At 41.6% G+C, this 24436-nt stretch overlaps 1 protein-coding gene across 3 annotated transcripts in view; it reads left to right on the top strand.

Moving 5' to 3' along the window:
• The first annotated feature begins 142 nt into the window (after positions 1-142).
• Positions 143-24436, top strand: part of magixb (MAGI family member, X-linked b) — a 50396-nt gene continuing 26102 nt past the window's right edge. Inside the window, exons 1-4 of one of the 3 annotated variants that reach the window (XM_086278788.1) lie at positions 143-858; positions 13899-14188; positions 15973-16089; positions 21834-21953. In XM_086278788.1, the coding sequence (XP_086134914.1) occupies positions 13909-14188; positions 15973-16089; positions 21834-21953 (517 nt within the window). In that variant the 5' untranslated portion in view covers positions 143-858; positions 13899-13908. Of the gene's footprint in view, positions 859-1142; positions 1391-13898; positions 14189-15972; positions 16090-21833; positions 21954-24436 lie in introns of those variants that run through there. The other 2 variants (XM_086278789.1, XM_086278787.1) reach the window with 2 other exon arrangements.

Below are 24436 nucleotides of genomic sequence, written 5' to 3'. Positions count from 1 at the left end.
GTGAAATTGTTTGCGTTTAATTAAAAAACAATAAGGACCGAGTAGTCATTCTAATTTGAAATATTGGGGGAATATTTAGGTAAATTTTAAGAACATATAATATTTCCAGTCGGTATTCTTGAAACTGTAAAGTTTATAAGACTATTTCTGCATTATTTTCATAATTTTACAAGCATTTGAAATCAGTTTTCATTCGTGTTTCGAAAAGCAGTAGCCAGCGGTGTATCCGGGCTCCCATACGTCCCAAAACATACTTGCAACATCCCTGAAGGACAACCTAGATTCTCACCTTCACTAACCTCACATTTATGGTTTTATTACGAAACCACGCTTGCCAGCGCTGGATTAAATAACCTGCAGCGCAATTGTGGCTTAGAAAGTCTCCTGTTTAAATCTTGCTTTCACGCCTTTAACTCGTAAGCGAAAAGTGATGCTGCTACTGCTGCTGCTGCTGCAGGTACAAAGCGACCTAACAGGGGCGGTACTTTTAACTCTTTTATTCCCTCCCCTCCGTGCTCCTTAACTTCTCAAGATAACCTTCTCACTTGCCATTTATGCTTTCACTGTTTCTATCGCTGCAAAAGTCCATTTTAGTTGCACCAGCTGCAGCCTATACCCGCACTTTCAACCGGACAGTAAAGCCTAATCTAATTTTGTCTTTCTCACTTACGCCCCGGGAGCACCGCGCCTGCAGTTCAATGACACCTCTACCCGGTCAAATCGATAGTACCGATGTTGGTCTTTTTGTTAGCTGCTGCAGTTGCATCGATCAAATAACTATGCATCCGTAAACAATTAACCTGGACCATCTCGCAAACAAGGAAGGGAGGATTTGAAGCGAGTAAGGCGGACATGGAGGTAAGTCTGGCCATTATTATTGACACTTATTGCACAAGTTAAACATTTGTAACCACGTCTTTCATCCATCCTCCACGCTGGTTTGCCCACAGCAGTGCAGCAGCTGTTACAAATTATGAGCGGCCGCTGTCACATTTGGCCGACAGTGTGTGTGTGTGTGTTATTTTCCCTCTCTCTCCTCTCCCCTCTCTCCCTCTCTCTCTCTCTAAGATCAGCACAGCTCTCAGAGCATCACTAGTGTCCAAATATATCCCGTCAGCCGCGCACATCGTATCTGACTTTGTCTGGGATACAGTGGCAGCATCTACACATCACTGCATTCCCACACCTTTTTAAAAAAAAAAATTATACACCGGACTGCTGCTGCTACTGTTACTGCCGTTGCTTTTTAACAAAGCAACTCATTTTAATTAAGTATACTGGCTTGTCATTTAACCTCAGTCGGGTCAATGTATATAGACGCGTTCAAACGGATCCTCTTTGAAAGGCTGAACTGCTTGAAGAGGATGTGTGTGTGTCAGCGGCAAGGCAGGTTAGTATTTCCCTAAATATGGGAAATCTGAGAATTTGTTGTGTGTAAGCCAAGTGTGTGTGAGGTGAGATGAGGGGGGAGGTAGAGGGTGGACTGAGAGGAGAGAGAGAGAGAGTGTGTGTATGCATGTAAACTAGTCAGCCTGCGTGTGTGTGAGAGAGAGTGTGAAGAATGTGGGTTTGTGATTAGGGTGGCAGATCTTTTGGATAACAATGTCAGTTTTAACAGATGTAGCAGCTGTTAATCACGTGCGCATGCTTGGTTGTGTGTGTATCTGTGTGTATATGTGTGCACATGAACCCTTGAATGGCTTTCGAAAGTTTGTTGAGCCCCGTTTCATAAATCCATTCGCCCGTGTGTGTTTTTTCTCTCCACTTTTCAATCCCCTGCTCCAGAAATGGTCTTAATGAAATGCTCGATGCACCTGCACCCATTTTGCCCTCAGAAATAGACTGACTTGCAAAATGCACTCTATAGTTCACAGCCAGGTGTGTGCATGCATGTGAACAAGTGCCTGGCAGCTCTCTGTACATGCTTGCGTGTGTGAGTGTCTTTGTTGCAGTTCGTTTAGGGTGTGTCCTGGTTCGATAAAGGCATCTTGTATTAAATTGATGGATGTGTAACCCTGAGTTAATAGCGTGCATTGCCCTGGGTTTAGAAAGCAGTCAAGATTATGCTGTTAATATAAATCTTTAATTTGTTAGTAGAGCAACATACATGGTGTGTTAGGTAGTCCACACACTGAGAGCTCCTTCTGCTCTGGTACTCACACTGTTTGTTTTGCCTTAGCTTCACCTATGCATCCAGCACCTGTTTTGCACATAAATAAGGAGAGCCTTTTATTCTGCATTTGTCCCCCTTTTGTTTCCAGTTATCCAGCTCAAGTTTTAACCACCAGTAAGTGGAAATGCATGTCAACTCCCCTTTCACCGCTAATAAGAGGGGAGGATGAAGTGAGGTGCATTTCTCCTCTGTCGTAGTAATGCATGTCATCTGGGAGTTGGTGATTGTCTAATTATGTACCTCCTGTGTCCTTCGGCATCATGAATATTCATGCATCTGTTTTAAGGTGTGGTGAAAACAAAGTATGTGTGTGTGTGTTTCAAGGCAGTTTACCCTTGACAGGGCAGGGCTACGCAGGCACATTCTCCCATCTGTGGTCCAAACCTTTGCTCCCAGCCACTGCTTTTGAATTCTACAGTTGTAGCTTGCTCTATTCTTAGTTCTCGGCAGTTTGTGTGCAGTCTGATATGAAATTTCAACAACAACAAAAGCATGCCCATGCTGGAACTACCTCTCGTGGCCATACCTGCACACACACTGAAATTCAGTTTGGATCGGCGAAGCTGCCTTTAAGTGGTTTACTCTGACTTAGGTAGAAAATCAATAACTAATCAATGCTAGTGTGTGGAGTTACAATTTACACAGTTCCATATTTGAAATGTCAAGAAGGCAATGAATCCTTGTATCCTTGAGTCAGATCTGAGTTGGACAACTGGGATCAATATCAGGTGGTGAGACTGGCAGCAGGAGCAAGCGCGAGGGTCACCTTCACCCATCCCTACTGAATCAGCAGTATCTCTCTTCCACACACACAACTGAAGGCACACACAGACACATATACTTGAGGGCCTGCTTAGGTTACCAAACTGCGACCTCACAAAAATGCTCATTATAGTGAACTGAACCTTCCCTCCCATTTCCTTTTGAATTATTCATTTTGTTATTATGATTTCAGCCATTCTTTCATAAGGTTACCGCACCCTTCTCTGTTTGGATTCTGTTTCCTTCCAGGCTTCCACTGATTCCCCCTTTTTTATTTTTTCCATCCGCTTTGAATTTTCCTAATTTCTTTCTGCTTTTCCCTTTTGGTCTCTCTTATCCATCATCACTGTTGAGGAGCTGATCTGCTGTGTTTAATTAAACTGCTCCGTCTTCCTGATGAGAGCTAATCTGGGATCGCAGCGAGGGGTGCACCACTTTTGCGTAAAAGGGGACCTGTTGTCACAGAGCTGGTCCTCAGAGGAGCCGAGAGTCTGCACAACATAAAGTGACCCACTAACGTGCCTCCTGCCTTGACCTTGATCCCGTGACTCTAAATATACAGTTTGCCCAAGGCGAGCATCATTGAGCTGGTGTTATCCTTTCAGGTGTGTGTGTTTGTGTTTGTGTGTTTATCTGGGTGTTGCTCCAAAGCTCAACAATTTTTGGATCTCGCACTAAATCCCCTTTTGTCGTCAACACCCAAGCAGCTTAGTAATAGTTCAATAAAAACATGAACTCATTTTTGGATTTGTTGATGCCGTGCAGAGAAAAAATTTTTTTCATTCCTTCTATTCTTATCAGCTCTTCATTGTGTTAAGTTTATATTGATTGTGTAAGAGTGGAAAATGCTTTAGTGCATGTGTATGCCACTGTGCATGGCATTTTGAACCCACAAGCATTTAATCTTATATTTATAAATCTGCCACTGCTGTTTGTTTTATGTTGAGCACTCCCATGCCCTAGATTTGAGAGAGAGTGAGCATCAGGGAGGTTTAGTACACCCGGTGTTGCTTGTGCAGTTTGGTGTAAATGTTCGGAGCGAGAGGTCAGGGCATGGGTAAGCGATAAGGCGACAAAGTCGGAGCTGGGAGAATTTTCCTGTGCATTTTCCATCTGTCTGCCACTCCACCAGTCTCATGAATTTAAGGTCACTGGTTATTTAAGATGCTTTACTTGGCTGACCTCCAACACCTCCTGGGAGGATGCTGCAAGACTAAGAGCAGTGTGCCTCACCACAGGTTAGAGGGAACAGATGAGCCTATAGTGCTCAGTGTGTGGGATGGGTTCAGCTGAAGGTTTTCTTTTCTTCACTGGTACCTAATTTTTCACTAAATACCCTTTTTTCTCTGAACTTCCTAGATAAATGTTTCAAGATGCATTCTGGGCTCTTTTCAGAATTAATGTCAGAAATGTTAGAAATAAATGGATTTAATTTATCAGCAGTTATTTTAAAGACTAAAATATTCTCTGGTTTTGTTCAATTTCTTTACCTTGTGTGATTTAGGAAGTCATTATGGACTTTGTCACAATGAGGCTAGTTTAGGACAAAAAGACTTATTGATAAGTCCAAACAAACCAATCATTAATAGTTAGGTGTAACCCTGGAATGATGCTTTAAACAATGTGAGTTAGTTCATAAAGACTGAGCTAAAAAATTAATAATGATAATCAATTTATTGATTATGAGCTGCACTTCTACCACATCAAAAGGAGCTAGTTGAGGTGGTCCAGCCATCTGGCTAAGATGCCTCCTTGACTTCCCTAGGTAAGGCATTAAAGGAACAAGGTGACAGGGCAGATTCAGGACGTGCTGGACAGATTACACCTCCTGGTTAATTTGGGAATGCCTTGCGTCCCCCTACAAGAGCTAAAGGAGATGGCCAGGGAGAGGGAGATCTAGGGATCTCTGCTAAAACTGCTGCCCCTATGGATGGAATGAATGAATTATTTTACAACAAAAATTAAACTCCAATCAAAATGTCAATTAAACAACAAATAGCTTTTTTGGTGGGCTCAACAGACCAAACTCTTTTCATTTAGAACATAAATGATTAGGTGAGTAATCAATAAGTCAATCAGGAGAAAGGTAATCAGAAACTATGCAGAGTAGGGTCACTCGGTCAAGGAAAACCTTGAACTCCTGACCCACAGTGGAGAGGATCTGGCTCTGTTATGCAATGGGATGTATAATAATACTTGGATGGTTTGGGTTCACATGTACGTCTAGTGGAAGGGCCAGTACAAATCAATATATATCCGTAAAAAGGCACAAGGGGTCACTGAGGGACTTAATGATTATGAAAATGATGTGGATCAATCAATGCTATGGCCTTCGCTGTCACCAGATCTTAACCCGAGTGAACACCTGTGGAAAAATTTGAACTGATGTGTCCCTCCGTCACCACCATCAAAACACCAATGAGGAAATATTTTTTGGAAGAATGATTCACAAATACTTTCATTTACATCTCCTGAAGAATCAGTCGAGGGAGTTCTGAAGCTGTTCTGGTGCTGCTTGAAGGCCAAATACCTCATACCTCACACATTATATTGGGTTTTATTTGTCACCCTTTTGTATAGAGTAGTGATGCATAGCTACAAATGTTACACGTCTTCCTTTAACATGTCAGTGCTACTGTTTTGACTCCAGAATCCACCTGTAGCAAAGAGTCTTACTTCATTTGTTCTTTTCCTCACTCATCCACTCCTCACCTCCCTTACCTCACTTCCTGTCCTGGTTTCCTCACTACTGATTGGCTCCCGTGTTCCTTTGTTGCTCAACTGAATTCACCTGCTCACATTATATAAGGTCTGCACTCACTCTTTTCACTCCCATATGTGACGGCAGCTTAGGTGAGTTAATTTTGTTCTTCTTCTGAGTAGAATGTGTATATTTTTAAGTCTGTCATTTAGTGTAACCTTATTTTATCTCGTCAGAACGAATCAGTCAATGTGTCTCAATCACTCGTTTAGTTAAAATACTTTAGATATAAAGAAAAATAAATCTAAAACACATGGACAATCATGGCTGTGTTCTTTGCATTCTGATAATCGTTTCCTTTTAACCTGCTAATTAACTCTCTAACGTGTAGTCTCCAGGATGAGGAATGCTGGCAACGTTCCTCAGAGATTTTGGCTCTTATTGACATGATAGCATCACACAGTTGCCAGCTGCACATCCATGATTATACTGTAATCTCCCGTTTCACCACATCCCAAAGGTGGTCTATTGGATTGAGATCTGGTGACTGTGGACGCCATTTGAGTAAAGGGGACTCATTGTCATGTTCAAGAAATAAGTTATAGATCATCTGAGATTTGTGACACGTGTCTTGTTATCCTACTGGACACAGCTGTCAGAAGGCACTTTCTCCATAAGGGATGAACATGTCCAGTATTAGTACTCAGGTCAGGTGGGCTGTGGCATTTAAATGTTGCTCAACTGGTACTAAGGGCCCAGAGTGTGCCAAAAAATAATCTCCTACAATATTCTACAACCAAAATCCTGAAAAACTGATAGAAATCAGGATGCTTTTATGCTATTTATAACAAATCTTTACCCCATCATCTGAATGTCACACCATAAAGTGAGGCTGATCAGATCTGGCAACATTTGCCCAATCTTTTTTTGTACAATTTTCTGTGAGCCCATATGAACTGTAGTCTTAGTTTCCACCTCGTAGCTCGCAGGAGTTGCACCTGATGTGGTCTAATGCCCCTTTAGCCCATCTGCTTCACAGTTTGACGTGTGTTCAGCGATGTCTTCTGCATACCTTGGTTTTACTGAGTGGTTACTGTTGCCTATCAGCTTGAGGCAGTCTGGCCATTGTCCTCTAACCTCTGACATAAACAAGGCATTTTCACCCACAGAACTGCTGCTTACTGGATATTTCCTCTTTTTTAAAAATCCCAGAAATTGATGTGTGGAAAAAATCCCAGTAGAGCCGCAATTGCTGAAATACCTAGAACAGCCCCTCTGGCAACGACCACACCACTTTTAAGTCCTTTAAATCTTCCTCACTCTGATGCGCAGTTTGAACTTCATAACATTATTAGGTCTGCCTAAGTGCACTCAGTTGATGCCTTGTTATTAGCTAATTCATTCATTTGATACTACAAGTATACCTAATAAAGTGGCAGTGAGTGTATTATGAAGTGCTGAGCTTGGAGCTTTGATGTTGAACACTAACTAGAGCTGCCATCTGACTGAAATGTCTTTTGGTTTAGGCCTTTTAAAGACATCATGCTGGGCCTTTGTTGTTGTTTTTACATTTTACAGATTTAGAAGTTGATGCAATATTTGGAAAAATAAGCAGGAGATTAAATGATTATGAAAATAATTAATGTAACACTTCATGCAATTTAAAGTCATGAGAAATAAATTAGCAGGAAATCCTAACACTTATGAAACAAGGATCAAAAATTATTTGACTTTGTTCCTTTTTCATCTGTTTACCGTACCTTCTCTGGATGATCTAATCAGCAATAGTAAAAACACTGTTTCTGCTTCAGTGTCACGCAGTGTCATGAATGTCAGTGGACATTTATTATAGCCGTTTCAAAGGTTTGATGTGGAGCAATAGTGTTGTTGGTCAGTAATTATTTTGTAATGCACAGTCATGCTGACTGGCTTATGCAGCGTTGTATAAAAACAAACAAACCCTCTCTTATTGTTTTGTTGTTTTGTTCTGTTTATTTATTGCCAGCATTTGCAGAGAGACCAACAAATGGAGCGCTTAGGCATGCTGGTCACATTCTAGCTGACAAAACACAAAGTCAGTTCATCAATATCCACCAGAATTTACATTTAGGAAAGACAACTGTTCGTCGCCTTGCATTTCAGCGAGCATGCATGAAATACAAAATAAGCTTACATAAATTCAAAGAGCATCGTAGCTGAGCTAATTGCCCAGGCTAATTTCATTACCGGAGGCTCCATTTAGAGCTGCAACAAAATGTGGACAGCAGAGCAAGCGTGACTCCACCAAGTCAAAGCAACCAAGAAGCTTTTATGAGCACATACTAGTTCTGCTGCTTCGTGAAGCAGCAGGACAACAATTAATGACGTGAAGATTTAAAATGAGATGATTAAACTGGGGAGAGCGGCGTTTGATTAGAGCAACAACTCAGAGGCAAAACGCTGATTGCGTTAAAAGTTTCTCATCTTTGGAAGAAGTTGAACAAACTCTGCTTTTGTCAAAGCTGATTATGTCAGAGAGTGATCTACAAGCTGAGAGACGGCTTTGATGGGGATGAGGGCCGGCATCTAGATAGACATCAGGAACATGTGGAGAATCACGAGAGCTGACAGTCGCTGCTTTCCCCATAAAGCTGGACCTCTATTATCGATACAGGCAGACTTTGAGAATAGGTGTTAAGGTGCCAAAACGAAGGTTAAATTCATTGCTAACAGCTGTATGGTCAATAAAACAGTTTTAAGTGCTGCTTTGAATGGAAGTCTGTGCACCTTGGCTTCGCCCTGCTGGATAAATCTGTCACGACAAGATGTTCTTGTTTTGCTGGCCTCACCAGAGACACTTTTTACCGAGCAATTCAATTATTCACCCGTCTTAACTGATGTGTTTTGCTTACACCTGGGGGGGGGTTTCTTCTTGAAGGTCTTTCAAGACATCGTCCGGTCCAATGTCAAGTGCTATTCCCTCTTGTCCTTGCTTCGTTGCTTCAAGTTGACTTTGAATTATTGAGCTCCGTGGCAAAACTCATCTCTGTAACTTTAATAAATTAACACCCTCGAGATCCAACCTGAAATAACCGCTAAGTTAATTTGTCGTGTAATAAAAATATTCTGATCATGACTATGAACTGCCAGGGGTAAAATGGCCTTTTAGACTAATCACTGTAAAGGATTTTGTTACCTATAAATGCAGCTTTTTGCACTGCTGTTTCAGAAGGTGTTATTATATTGTGTTGAGGCTTAAAGTGCACTTTCACTTTCTTTTATTGGAAAAATAACTATTGTGGTTAATTAGCTAAGAACGACAAATGTTCTGTGGATAATGAGTGCTCATGTAGTTCAGGGCAAAAAGACATTTTCATACAGAAATCTGTGAGGCACAGCTGTTTGTGTTATACACTGACTCGTAGCCTGTAGCACATGCACTGTAGTTTCTGAATAAACAGATATGATGAGGAACAAAATGGGCACTAAGAATAGACTAAATCAAGGAGTTGTGTGTTTTGCCCCTGACAGATCACTGTGGGGGTTGAAATTACACTGAAAGGCAGAGGTTGCAAACTGTAGAGATCCTCACTGGTGCAGAGGAAGTCAGTGAAACAGGATATGTATTGGTCAGCTCTTTTCTGACCTAAAGGTCAGGAATCTCTATAGAGCATTCTTTTTATAGGCTTAGATATCTGTGACCCTGCATATTGTTCAGTCTATGTAATTCATGCTCTCAGAATGGCTTTACTTATAGCAGTGCTAGTGGGGCAATTACTTTGGTCCATATTAAGCTCATAACTGTGTAATGAATTGCTATTAAATTATGTACAGGCAATTACAGCCCCCAGTGGATGAATCCTACTGTCTTCCATGTCACTATTTAATGTGTTTCATAGTGGAAAGATACTATATTGACAAAAGCTTTGGACCACACCTCTTTATCTTTTAATTCAGGTGTTTTTAGTTCCATTGTATAAAAATAAAATGTATAAAATCAAGTATAAATCAAAATCAAACACCTAGCCATACAGTCTGCCTTCACAAAAATTTGTCACTGATTATTTTAAAGAATGTCGCCGCTGCAACCAATTTGTGAAATTTCTTCCCTCATAGATAGTCAATGAGTTACTAAGTGGTGTTATTGCAAAGTCGAAGCGTGAGTCTTGAAGTTGCAGAGCTTTGACGTCATAGAATTCCAAACTTCTTCTGACATTAACATCAGCACAAAAACTGCGCACTGGGTGCTTCATAACATAGGTTTCTATGTTCAAGCAGCTCCAGTAGGTGTAACGTGAAGGTAACTTGGTTCATGTTTCCTTATAGTGTACCTCTTGATTGATTTGGCATTAAGTACACAGATTTATGTTTCCACAGGATCAGCTTCATTAGTCTTACAACTTTAGTGATACATGTCTGACATGCCTGTGCAGGTTCTCAGTCATCCAGCTCATGGTAGTCTAAGGAGCTTGGAAAGAAAACGGCTGGACTTCTTTAAGTTTCGTTCAAGCAACTTAATGAAGTCCAGTCACTCTCTTTCCAAGCTCCTTAGACTTTAGTGATTCACTTTTTTATTTGTCGACATCTTAAAACTAATATTTAATAATTTAATATTTCAATTAGTCCTGTGTTTATGGTTTGGGCCCAAATCCTTGCAAAACTGCTGGGATCCCTTTTACTGCTCTTTATTTGATAAGATGGTTGATAAGATCAAGAACAAGGTAGAAACTACAGCTGTTATCTCTCAGCATGTTGCCATGCTTATTGGGAACATGTGGCTGACTTTAGCTTAAAAGACAGTCACATTGCTTCTAGCATAGCTGCATATTTTTAGGTTTGCTTTGAATCAGCATGAGAGGATGATTAAGAGCTCATCATTTTCATCTCATAATCAGTTCAAGCAGTCACGTTTTGCGATTTTGATCAAAGGAAATTTCATATGACACAAAATCTAATTAGTATTTCAGAAAATTCATTCATGTTTTCATGCAATAGGCTAAAGGCAATATCACCTTTTGGGTTATGTTCTCCTTTTGAAGCCTATTTTGTAGCATTATGGCCATTGCCATCTTGGATTTTTGGAACCAAAAATAAATATATGTGAATCAGAAAGTGGAATACTAAGTTACTGGTTAATGCTTGGCAACTGCTATCTGTTAATTAATGCTAAACAGCATACATGTAAACTGCTAGAATTTAACACACTAAAACTGAAGAAACAGCTTCCTGGATGTTGCTGAGGTGGCACTGCAGACTATTTAAAACATGGACAAAGTTGCATTGATAACATCTATTGGTTTGTAAAGTCCTATTTTGCCAGCGCATGCTCATATAGTAGTCACTTGCCAATCAAATCCATCAAAATGAGCATCGTAGCGTACTATGCCAAACTCATTAGGAAAGTGATTACTGGGCTGAGGGCAATTTTCCATAGGAGTCTATGCATGCAGACTTCTTTGTGCAACTAGTGGTCATCAGAGATAATCCAGGTTTAAAAGACTTCCACACTGATTTCACACAAGAAATCAGTCATTACAGTTGACATAAAGGTGGAAAATTAGCTATGGAGACTAAATGAAATTTCTGCTGTGTAGTTTGTTTTAACATGGAAGTCCATGTAGATTGGTTCTTTCTTCCTCTTTCAGTTTTTAAAAACTTGCCATTCAAGGAATTGCAATTCATGCCACTCCTGTATTTGCTTAATTTTCAGCTATGTGGAGTAACTGATTTATACAGATATGGTCCGATACAGGTAAGATCATCATATTCAAAATTATATTAAATGCAAACAAATGATTTCTTAGTAATCTATTAAATCTAACATGATAAGATCACTGCGTAGAGTCAGTAGCCCTTGCTCCTCCCCAGCCTTGATGACAATGTGTTTTTAATGAACATGGTAAGATGAGCGTGCAGGGCCAGTTTGTAGTGTCAACACCAACAGCAGGGAGAGAGAGAGAGTGTCAGAGTGTGTGTCTGCAGCAGGACGAGTCAGGCTTCAACAACCTGACAGGCTGTGGCTCATTAAACCCCCATCAGACGCAGGAGGTCAAGACAACAACTACATCTCAGGCAACACACGTTAAGCAGAAACACAATGCGACTGTGTAGTTCCAACAGAATACTGCTTTATACCTATGAGTGGTTTTATTTTAAGCTTTTTAATCTTTACTGTTGAGACGTTCCCAGAAATCTTTAGATAAATCATGAAAAAACCAACAGCTTATAGACTTATTATTCAGGGACGATGCAGATGTTGTGTACAATATGATTAAATGGAAAAAGTTGCTTTTGTTTGTATTCTGGCCTCACGCCACCCTTAATGCACGCTGTATTGCTGTGTTTTCTGTGTGGGCGGATGGCTGGCTGACTTCGGAGAAGCAGGTCGACAGTGTAGCTGCAGAAGGTTTCACAGTGGGGTAGAGAGAGGGACTGGGGGCACTGTTTGGCAAGACTGAAGCGATAAGCATAATTTCAGGCTGAAATATGCCGGCGTAAACAACGCTACTTGTTTGATTGTGTTTAATTCAAGTGTGCTTGAACAACAGTGACAGGCTGTTGTTCTAGAAAGAAATGTGTGTTTTGGGGTTCAACTATTTCTCTAGTTTTGACTCATGTCGCCTGAGCTGAAGTCCTGCAAGGTCAAATAAGTGAGTCCTACGCCAACCCTCAGGCAGGGTGGCGCCTCTCGATCTCCATCTGACCTCTGCTTTTCCCTTTTTCTCTCCTCTCCTGTTACTCACTGAGTGCACTGCAAAAACACAAACAACCCATCTGTATTTCTGGGTTTCATGGTTCTGTTTTTTATAATTCAATCTTATAAAAACACACACACACACCAGGGACCTCCCTTCTTTAACTGAGCAGCAGCAGAGGATGGAAGAGGATCTCTGTCAGATCTGCAAGTCGATTTGCCAGTCAGCTGGAAAGGATTAGAAATATCCTGTCCTTCTCTCACTCTTTGAAGCAGACTTATTAGGTCTGTTGGGTCAGAGGACCCTAGGGCCTCCCTACTAGCTCCGGGTCTGGTGCTGTGCATGTTAACCCTGCCTAGCCAGGGGTCACCACAGCCTTTTAAGAGGATTGCATCTTGGTGAAGTGAAGTGTAATGGCTTATTTCCTGGCCACACTGGAAGGGGAAATCAGTAGTATCCATTTGGGATATTGTATTTAAGCAAAATTGACTTAGTGGAGGTGTTCCAAAGTAAGTAAGAAATATGCTTAATTGTGTTTGATGAGAAGATTGATATCACCATCATGTTGCTATGGTAATTATGAAGCCTGAGCCGGGGGGTAGGTAGCTTAACTTAGCATAAAGACTGGAAACTGAGGGCAAAAGCCCGCCAAACGCTGCCCAAAGGAAATTAAATCTGCCTGCCTGACTTCTAAAGCTTTTAGTCCACACATTGTGTTTGTCTTTTTGATTGTGATATAGTGCCTTGTGTGGCTCCGTCTTACCGTGTGTTAAGGTGACAATGCTGCTCTGATAATGTCAGAGGAACATTGTCTGTTCTCTGGCAGTGCAGCTGTCACATCAGGGACGACTCAAACAAATCTTCACCGTGCCAGCTACATCCTCCTGCACCCTCCCACCCCACCCCAACACACAGCTGCTCTCCAGGAAATGTGTTTTAACAAAAAAGCAACAACCCAAAACTGTATTTCAGTACAGCTTTGGGTTGTTGTTTCTCTTCTTTACCGTAAGCAGCTGCCATTAGTGGACAAAACATCACCCTAGCAGAGCGTAGGAGAATCTATCCATGGGAAAATAAATGGCGTGGTTATTGATGATCTAGAAAACGTATGGATAAAGACAAGTATGTGAAAATGGATTCTCATACCTCCATCAAACTCACACTCGATTTTCCCATGTGACTGTGGCTGTGCACTCATGGCCGTGCTGCTTGTTTACACATAAATAAAACGTCAGCCAAGAGAACAGTGAGCATGAGGGAAAGTTTCTCTCAGTCTTTTGGCTGGACAGTCATTTGGCTGTTGTGTTGTTGTATGTTTGCATAAAACAGACACATTTTCCATGTTGTCTTGTTCTTGACTTTTAAGCTGCCATCCTAACCTGTGACGCTAGAATTATTCATGACTCTCTGATGTGAAACGCAGCAACTCCACAGGCAGTGGGCATCTGCAAACTGACAAAGGTTAAATAACATGAAGTTACAGGTTCTTTCTCTTCCTTGTTATGTAACCGACACTTTTTCCCCTCCTTTTTTTATTTCCTGACGCCTTCTGCTCGCTCTCTAAACACCCGTTTCCTTTTCTCAACAGTTCATTTGCCATGTCTAAGTCGGCGGTGAAGAAGCTGCACTGGCGTTCAAAGGTGCTAGACAGCTTTGTACCTCTACAAGGTTCGTCGGGTGAGCTGGGGATCGCCATCGGGGGAGGAGCAGATTATGGAGAGTTTCCCTTTGTCACGTCAGCCCCGGGTGGTGGCCTCACTGTGGGTGACATCATCCTAGAGATTGGGGGAACACCAGTTTTAGGGATGACATTAGGAGATGTCCGTGGTATCCTCAACTCTTGCCCCCATCCTATCCGCATCAAAACTGTGTCACCAGGTATGACTCAGCACCCAAAACAGCCAACACATTAGTCTGCAACTCATTTAAATAGATGAGCAAATTATGGGCACAAAGGCGATGAAATGTGTGAACACAGGTCTGCTTTGTTTCAGGTAAGGCCCTTCACATATCTTAATTCTTAATCTGAAATTCCCACACTCTTACTGTAGACAGTTTACAGTGACTTATCACTGTTTATCTTGCACGCCATTGCACTTGTTTCATCTGTCTACACCCAAACAATCTGCTACACTTGCTTCCAAGCTGTCATCCATGATATTCCTGCACAATAACAGCCTCCCTCCCCCGAGCTCTCACACTCCAAATCGTCGGTCTGTAGTGTTCTGCTCTGCTGATTTGTGCTTGTCAATTATGTCGGGAGGACTGGTTAACATGTGGGTAGGCGTTCAAAATGTTTGATGACGCATGACAAGAGTGTGGCAATCGAGTTGCCTGTCACTCGTAGTGGGGCCTTGATGTTTAGAACAGGGGGCTGGGGGAACGGATGTCTTTGTCGGCTGCGGACAGAACGATATGTCACCAAAGTGTCACCTGACTGCACCTCCCGATGGCCTTGCTCGCTAGATTGATGGCTGATTTGGCCACAGGGGCGTAAATGGGGACCTTTGCTCCTGGTCGCTCTGCTACCGGTAGATCCATTATCATTTCTGAAGTCTGCCTGGTCCTCTCTGTGCAGCTTGACTGCATGTGGTGTGGACATTGATAGATGATCCGATGCTTTGGGTTTCTGTACCACACCTCCTCTGCTACTCCTACTACTACAACTCCCTCTGCTCCTGCTTCGGAATACTGACATCAGGCTACAGTCCCGAGAAGAAGCAAGCATTAATGCTGCAGAGAGGAAAAAAAGAGCAGTGATGCCACACAAATCAAAAATACCCAAATTTAAAATTTCATTCTCTGGTTTTGATGACAGCAAAGCTCCAGAAAATCTTCTTTGCATTGCTGTTATTCCTGGCTTCAGACATATGCTTAAACATTGTCAGTTCATTCAGTTCAGATTTGAATTTTGCTCTTCAGCAGACTAGAAAATAGCAGCTGTTTCGTAACATCACGAACAAAGCCGCCATTTCTCCCAAAGGGCGGCAGGCTAGATTCATTTCCCTTTACAGACAGCAGCCATATGTGACCAGTCATATGTACATGCTGCCTCCACTAATAAAGTTATATCACTGATCCTTTTTTTTTAAATAGCCCTTTGTAAATTCTGCCTGCTCCTGGGCAGAACCACTGTAACAGCAGCATGGATAGGGGGTGACAGGAGTGTGGATGGCTCGGCGACAGCCTTCAGGGGAGGCACTGACAGAATGGTCGTCTGTCAGAGTGACAAACAGGAGACACGCTCAGTCCATCCATAACAGCACGCGGCCTGCCATCAAAGGCCGTAAAGCACGCGAGACGATATTAAGAGATCAGAGAGGAAACAAAGCCCCACTGTGTTGAGCGGCTCTGCCTCCTCTGGTGACAGCCTCTACCGTTGTGTCTGGAACAATTAACCTCAGTAGGCTGTTGTAGGTATATGCACGAGGAACTTGGACAGGCACGTTTAATTCTCAGGAGCTACTATGAAGTGATATAGAGACATCAGCAGGCTGTAAAGTACTGGTGTTAAATCCAGCTTGTCAGGAGTAAAAGTTAGCGCTTTAGATAAATTTAAGCATGCATCATCCGACTGTTTATGCTTACTGAGCTGATTTATTTCCTTATCTCTCTCCTTCCTCATCTCTATGCCAAACTTGTTTTATGTGCCCTTCTCTCAGGCCCCACATTGTGTAAGGACCTCAGGTTGTATCTGAGTAAGTGCTTCACACCCGGATCAGTGGACAGCCAACTTCAGCAGGTCATCAGAGAGAACCTCTACCTCCGTGCTGTACCTTGTAAGTCCTCTCCTGGGTTTCACTTCTTATCTTTATATCCAGTATTCCTGTATTTATCTTGCCTTTGTATATCTTATCTTGTCTACTGCAGTTTCATCCTGATGCTACCATGTGGCATGCCCTAATAGCAAATGTATTGTCTCCAGGTGTAATTCAGTTCATTTCAATGAAATTGTACTGAATTGAATGAAAATACTGATTTATAAGGGCATGTCTCTTTTATTAGTTGGTAATATTTTGTTTTTACACCAGTCTCATTGCTCCTGCCATGTAAACACGATGGTGTTAATTAGCATTTGAGCCGGCAGAATTGTTTTGATCACTTTCTTGTGTCAGTGTATATTTGTATGGAGTTATTTTTTTATGAAATATTAAATGTTGGCATATGAGAAATACGTATATTTTAAATCAGCTTTTGGTAAAGCTGACTGAACTGTAACAGCCACCATTTGTATTGTCACAACACTGAGCCTTTTCCTGAGTGGTAGTCTCATATTTACAATCCACATCCATAAGCTGTTTGACCGTTTGTTTGGTGGGATATCTAATTCTATTCATGCTTAACAAGTTTTTTCTTTTGTCCTGGTGTTTGCATCATGTCCTGAAAATCAAGCCTGTGGTCTGCAAACGCCGTTTCATTTTGATGCCTATGACTAAAATCAAGCACAATGGCAGCCAAAGGCAGCTAGTTGTAGTGCATCTGTTGCTATCTTAATCCTCTGTAATATGACGTCACTGGAAACAGCCAGAGGATATAACAGCTGAGTAGAGTTTTATCAGAGAAGCTTTGTGTTTTGTTGTATTTTCCTGGCTTTCTTTAATAATATCTTTTGTTGTTGTTGTTGTTGTTGCTGGGGGGCTTTTTTTCCCTTATTTTCTTCAGGTGGTAGTGTTAAATATACAACCCACCTCGTGTGTCAGTATTGTTAACCTTGTCGTGGCAGTGTGGAGTTTTGTTGCTAATCTCTCCTTTAGTCCATGAAGTAGGTCATGTGGGACAATCTGCCCCCGCACCACATGACGCACTCGCTGACAGAACAAGGAGCGGTTGAGAAGTGTGTAAAAGAGTTTAAACTGCATCTCTCAGTATACCGCATGCATATTGTCATTACAGTGTAATTGCAATTTTAGCCACACTCCCTCATTACGTAGCCATGCATCTACACAAGCAACTGCTCAGGGACTGAATCGACCAAATTAACATTAAGTCTTTCAGTTGTTTTGTAATGAGAATGGTATCAATAAGGGGGGGATCTTTATATACACAATAAATGGTTGTTAAATGATTTCACACGTTAGTTTGAGAAAACAGAGGATTCATATATGTATACCTATACATCCATATTGATTAGATATTGATTTATCACTTGAAACAGTGCAGAGGATCCAAACTTGGCAAACTACCTCCCATCCCTAGGTGCTTTATTTTAGTAAGAGTGACAATAAAGCAGACTCAGCCCCTGCAAGTGCAATCCCCTGACCTGCTGAAGATGACACCACAAAGATGCTGTTCATCTCATGCTTATAGCAGCACAAGCATCTCCGAACCGATCACATTTCAAATTTGATCACTTGTAGATACGTAGAAGCTGAATTTTCTTCCTTTTTGTTGTTTTTGTACAAGTAGGCAGCTGTGTTTAACAGGAACTTAAAGCTGAAGAGTTTTCATCAGTGGCTCATTGTGGCCCCCTTCAGGATCATGTGCGTGCTCCTACTGCTCCCTCCAACACCTCGTTGAATTCTCTAATACAATGAGTAATTAGCCTCAGTTCAGGTTTTAAAAACGTGTTTGCCATAGGGAAGCAAAGATGGTACGAGAAGACCTCAGTTTTGATTAGCTTTTTTATGTGTAGATAGTTCTTCCCTGGAAACTGTGCTCAGTACCAATGAGCTATTTCAGTCCTTAAACCCTTTTGATGAGACAATGTTCTCTGATATTCAAGCTGGCACTGATGTAAGAAATAACATTACAAAGGCTCAGTCAAGAGGACAGTGCATAAAAATGGAAATGAATTGCAGAACTAAGTAAATGCAGGCTACTGTATCAAGAATTCTGAGGTGGAATTAAATTAAAAGCAAATGTCTATCAGTGCCAAAGTGGAGGAGGGGACGGCTGCGGTCTAATAGCCCTGTGTGTGCAGAGAGGATGATCGCTGTGTAGCTTTGGAGAACAGGTACATGCTCAATAAACAATCCTGCACCCTGTGTTCTGTTCTTTTATACAGATTGTTCTTTTTTGTCTTTTCATTCCCGTTATTTTGTTCTGTATTCAAGCTTTGCAGAATTTACATGACCCTCTTCAACTTTCCCATCCATAGTTCTATAATCGCATTTGCACATGTGCCCTTGGATGATTCAGAACCAATGTCACGGTATCAAGGCTGGCTGTTTCTCTTTCTCCTCCATAAAAGACTTTTATAATTGTCTTCTGAGTGAGTCGGAGATAAGAAACATCATCATTTAGTTATTCTAATATGCTTGCTCCAGCATGTCACCCAGACTCTCTGTGCCCTTTTCAACTGCAGGATTTATTGTTGGCTATTTGTGTGCAGTGATCTTGACAGACAGCTCTCTCTGGGTGTTGATACAGAGTTCTGTGTAATTACCTCTTCAAGCCCTCCCTCGCCCCGTCCCCCGAGGATCAGAGCGCCGCTTATACGGGGACAGGCGGGAAAGAAGATGTCAATAATCCATCCTGTCTCCCCGCTGACATGTCATATATGTCTCCGAGGAGGGTGCATAGATAATGAATCTGTGACTCTCACCATATCAGCTGGAGTGATGCTGTGTGTCCTGAGGGGAGGAGAAGAATCATAGACATGTCAGATGCCATCATGAGATTTGCAATCAAATCTTTAATTAGTAAAAGAAACTGCTATTTTTTTTTTTTTAAAGAAAAGCATCTAAGAATAGGGTTTTTGTTTTTTTTTCTGTTGCCATTTTTGGAAACCGGAGGTGCAAGACCCACCCTGATCTGATACAGATAATGCATCACATCAGCCCTTCTCATCTACTTTAAACGTGGTCAACAGTTTCCTAATAAGCTGGGACTGGAGCGTCAGACATCACTGGAGAAAATGTCCATCTCAAGCCATCCTAGACAGTAAGCCACATACTGGAAAACTCAACATGTGGAAGTATAACACAAAAAAAGAGGTTAGCCCAACAGGCATGAAACCAAACCGATATAGAAATGCATAAGTGATTTGAGCATATACTGTTCATTAAAGGGGACCTATTGTGCCAATTTCCAACTCCATCTTGTAATTTTTGCACTACATGACAGTAGCTTTGCATGGCTCACAGTTAGAAATAATCCTTATATTTATCTTATACTTGCCTTTGCTCATCCTCAGTTAGAAACAAGCTGTTCTAGCTAGTCTGCTTGTAAACCAGCTTCTAGGAAAGATGGAAAAAGAAAAGATGTAGGGAATGTAAAAAAAAAAAAAAATCCAAATCACAGTGATGCTGATTCACACTGGACTAATATTATCTTGGAACCTCAGTGGCTGACAAAGTATAGTAGGTAATTTGTGGCTGAAATTTGACTTTTGACTCTGGGTAATTCTGGTCCTTTGTGATTGTGGCTTCAGAAGAGAAGATCAGTAACACAGATTTATCACGTCTGTGGGGCAGTTTAAAAATAAATCCTGTTTAAAAGTTTTTTTTTGTTTTTTTTGTGGGCAAACCTCCTGATTTGTTTTTGTCTCTCTCCGGCTTAACCTGAGCTCACATCCTACCAAGCTAACTCTTAAGTTGACTTATGACTTATGCTGAGTTTAATAATAACTATAGCAGTGAGGTAGGTGATGTTTTCAGTACGAGCTACAATGACTGTCTGACTGTTGACTGTTTGCCAGTAGCCTTTATGCTACAGTTGACCTGTTCTGCATATTATTGTTTTTGTACTATATTACAGCAGCTTTGCATGCACAGTTAAAAAAAAAATCAGTTTTCATGTGATACTGTGCTTTGGTTCAGCCTCTCATTTCATCCCTTGTCTTGATTAGCTCCCCTGCCTTTAAGCCCCCCTCCCTTTAAGGCAGGCTTTCTTCTGATTGGTTGCCCCTGGAAACAGAAGATGGATGGGTGGGGCTGATGTTTTAATGTCTGATGATCAAATTAAAATTATTAACCTTGAATATGTCTAAAGCCAAGTGCTTAGAGCGGTCTGAAACCCAGGATTTCTTATACATACTTGGAACTCATAATTTTTTAACATTTTCCATGTTTGGTATGAGAGCCTGCCAGTGTAACAGTAGTTATGTGACAGTAAATGATGAGGAGCATCATAGGTTACTTTTAGATACATTTTATGCTTCAGAAAGAGCAGGTCAGGCTGATGGAGATTCCTCATGCTCTCTAATGTGTGGTGCCTCTGTGACTACATGGGTGAATTGGCTGCAGAGTGTGTGAGGGCTCATTGTGGGGCTTGTGTGCATAAAGTCCTGTATGTGTCATTGTGGCTGCGAGAGCTGCTCCCAGGACAGCAGTGCATTAATCATGGGTTTTATAGGGTAGCTGGGTATGACTCCCTCCTGCTGGATCCACAGACATCATATATGGTCCTCTAGGAGAAGGACAGATATTAGTCCTTAGTTTGGCTTTGGGGGATTTTTTTGTTTGGGTTTTTCTTTTTTCTTTTTTGTCTTGGGAAATGAATTAATTGTTTCAAGGTCAGTATGGGTGCCACAGTGTTCAATTTGCAAATTAAAATTACACCACTGGATTTGCGAAAGATAATTTTGTGGTGTGATATTTTTCACACCACATGTCTGTACTTGTGTTTAATTGGTTGGAGATTTGGCATTGGGGTTAAAATACAGCACGCACATAGCGTTACCTGAGTGATCCCACAACGACACAGGATGCTTTTACTGCCATGGCTTGGACTCACCGTTCTCTTCCAGGCCAAGGTCTATGTGAATCAATTATGATGACAGACCATTGATCATCTGAGTGCTCCATCTTCACAATGGTGATAGAGCGGCTTTAAGACTTTCTCAGTGCCTCATTAATGTTTAATTCGGTTCTTATTGATCTGTTTATAATAAAGAGGCCTTGGTAAATGCCTTTTGTCATCATTGTGCTTTTCATGCCGAAGGGTAAATTTTGGTTTGTGGAGGCTTCACCTTGGGCTGCTTTTACAACAACATGGAAATCCTTTTATTAAAGAAAAAAACAAAACAAAAGAATAGCCGACTTGGTTATTTCTCTGCCAAGGAGAGAGCCAGCGTACAGGTTGGGGCTTAGAGTTGTTTGTGTATTTGTTTCCTAACAAGAGAAATCCACCCTGCCAAATTTCACGAAACTTAGTGGTGAATTAGAAGCGGTGTTACATTTTGCTGCAGAGCTGCATCAGTGCAAATTTGCATTGATTTGCAATCAGCAAACGTCCGTCTGGTTGTAATTATCAATGCATGTTGTAGTTTCTCTCCATTTCTACTTTTTAGACAATTTTTGACACTGCTCTGAATTAACCAGTAAAATTAATCTTGTATAGAGCGATAGGGTTGTTTCATATTTCATCTATTTTGTCAAACTTATGTACTTATGTAATCCTAAGCTATTTATAACCTGCTGATTTGCAACTTTTTTTCAACACTGAACTCAGATTGATGACCCCTGATGAGAGGAAAGGCTCTTGATTAACTGATACATCATCCATGTCAGAACTGATGGTGTATTGAGCCCTGTGATGCTGATGTATGACATAATAATTTGGGTTTTTTCTTCTCTCCTAGGTACAACCAGACAGCCCAGAGAGGGGGAAATCTCAGGGGTAGACTACAACTTTGTCTCTATTGAGGAGTTTTTCTCTTTGGACGAATCAGGAGCGCTGCTCGAGAGTGGAAAGTTCAAAGGTAAACACTTCAGCTAACTGCCTGTGCATTCACAGACTGCAAGATGGTGTTTCATTATGCAGGGTACATTACATTCTGGTTAAAAAGTGAGAGATGAAAAGCTTTCTTTACAGCATCTCTGGATTCTGATCGGACAACCCAACATACATCAGACAATGAGAAATAACCCCTTGATGAACACAATTTACATATAGATATCGATATACATATATAAATAGCATAAATTGGTGTTTATATGTCAGAGGATTGCTGGTTAGATTATTATTCCTGAAAAGATAAAATTTCTACTTTTCACTTTTGAATGAACTTAAAAATTTAAAGCAAAGTCCAACCAGATTCAGCTCAGAAAGCAGCGGTGTGTTGTTATTGTTACCCTAGAGGTTTTGTCCTTTTTTTAGCCTTTTAAGGTTAGCCTTCTTAGACTGAGATTTCTATCAGCAATGGGGGACATTTAAAAGTTGATGTGTACAGTAAACCAACGCACATGGATCAGTATTTAACGTTTGACCGTCATTATCCACTGGAGCAAAAACTAGGTGTGATTAGGACACTTCAACACACAGCGAACACCATCCCCACAGAAAAAATGGCCAGAGAAGCAGAAGAACATCATATCAAGAAGGCCCTCTGTAAGTGTGGTTATCCCAGGTGGACTTTTGTCAAAGCCCCAGGTGATCTAAGAGAGAAGATCAACTGCTGCCTAAGCGAAAACCCTTAGTGATGCTTTATGTGTCAGGAGCATCGGGACATGCTCTCTAAACACTGCATCTCTGTGGCTTTCAGACCCCAAAAAACACTGGGCCAAAAATTGGTCCACTCCAAGAGCCCGGTCCCCCAGCACAAAGAGAGTAATATAGTGTATGCTTGTTCCCTCCTGGAGAACACGGCGGGTCTGGGCCCAGCGCTGGAAAAATAGCTGCAGGGCAGGATGGCTGCTGTGTTTGCTTGGGATTACTCCTCACCCCCTACCCACCCCAGTTGCTTGTCACGTGCTTCATAATATTGTGCTGTGGACATTTATGTGCTTCTGTGCAGAGGAGTTTTTCTGTATTATCCTTTTGTGTTACACATTTCGATGGTTTTTTCCCCCTTGCTACCTAGCCTGACCTGTAGGTACACTGAGGGCGATCATGGCTCAAGAGTTGGCAGTTCGTCTTGCAATCGGAAGGTTGCCGGTTCGAGCCCCGGCTCGGACAGTCTCGGTCGTTGTGTCCTTGGGCAAGATATTTCATCTACCGCCTACTGGTGTTGGCCAGAGGGGCCGATGGCGCAATATGGCAGCCTTGCTTCTGTCAGTCTGCCCCAGGGCAGCTGTGGCTACAACTGTAGCTGCCTCCACCAGTGTGTGAATGTGAGAGTGAATGAATAGTGGAATTGTAAAGCGCTTTGAGGGTCTCGAAAAGCGCTATATAAATGCAATCTGTTATTATTATTATTATTACCTATCTTCTGATCATTGGTCAATGGTCATGACAATCTCCATATAAATGATCCAGAAACTGACCTCACAGCCCATTGTTTGCCAGTGATGCTAGTTTTAGTCATTGTGCAAATGTACTGTTTATAAGGTAAGGTTGCTAAGACTGAAGAAGTCAACTGGATGAATGACGAAATGTTTCACCCACTGAAAACTTTACGTCCAGATTAACAGAATCAACTTTTTGGGACATGGTATACATTCACTGGCTGCTTTCTTGTATACACCTGTTCAACTGCTCATTGATGCAAATGTCTAATCAGCCAATTAGACTGCAGCAACACTTCCAGTGCATTTAGTCATGTAGACATAATCAAGATGACCTGCTGAATTTCAAACTGAGCATCAGAATGGGGGAGAAAGGGGATTTTTGTGACTTTGAACGTGGCATGGTTGTTGATGGCAGACACACCAGTCTGCTCAAAAGCTGCTGATCAGCTGGGATTTTCCCATATGTCCTTCTCTAGGGTTTACAGAGAGTGGTCTGAAAAACAGAAAATATCCAGTGAATGGCAGTTCTCTGGGGCAAAATGCCTCGATGAGGAGAAACAGTTTCAGCTGACTGCTGACTATTTCCATCCCTTTACAACTACAGTGTACTCATCTTCTGATGGCTACTTCCAGCTTGATAACACCATGTTACAAAGCTCCCATCATCTCAAACTGGTTTTTGGCCTCAACAGTCACCAGATCTCAGTCCAGTAGAGCAACTGTGGGATGTGGTGGAGTGGGATATCGTGGATGTGCAGCCAGTAAATCTGCAGGAACTGTGGGATACTATAATGCCAATATGGACCTAAATTGCTCCTTGAATCTATGATATGAAGAATTAAAGTGATTCCTGTACAGGGGTCTTTGCTCAATCTTTTTGTAACGGTGAATGACGAATACATGTACAGATTCACGCATGTTTCATCTGAGCCTTCGTCTGGAAAAGGTCCCTCTCCTTTGGAAGACTTTCTGGTGTGGGTCCAGTGCCAAAAACCGTGCACCCCAGGAAGCCTAA

The sequence above is a fragment of the Aulonocara sp. 'chitande type north' Nkhata Bay genome, linkage group LG20, assembly GCF_057382095.1.
Source record: "Aulonocara sp. 'chitande type north' Nkhata Bay isolate Kocher_YH1m ecotype deep benthic linkage group LG20, A_spYH_male_GT1.1, whole genome shotgun sequence".
NCBI classification, from domain to species: Eukaryota; Metazoa; Chordata; class Actinopteri; order Cichliformes; family Cichlidae; genus Aulonocara; species Aulonocara sp. 'chitande type north' Nkhata Bay.
This window is presented reverse-complemented; position numbering and strand designations above follow the sequence as displayed.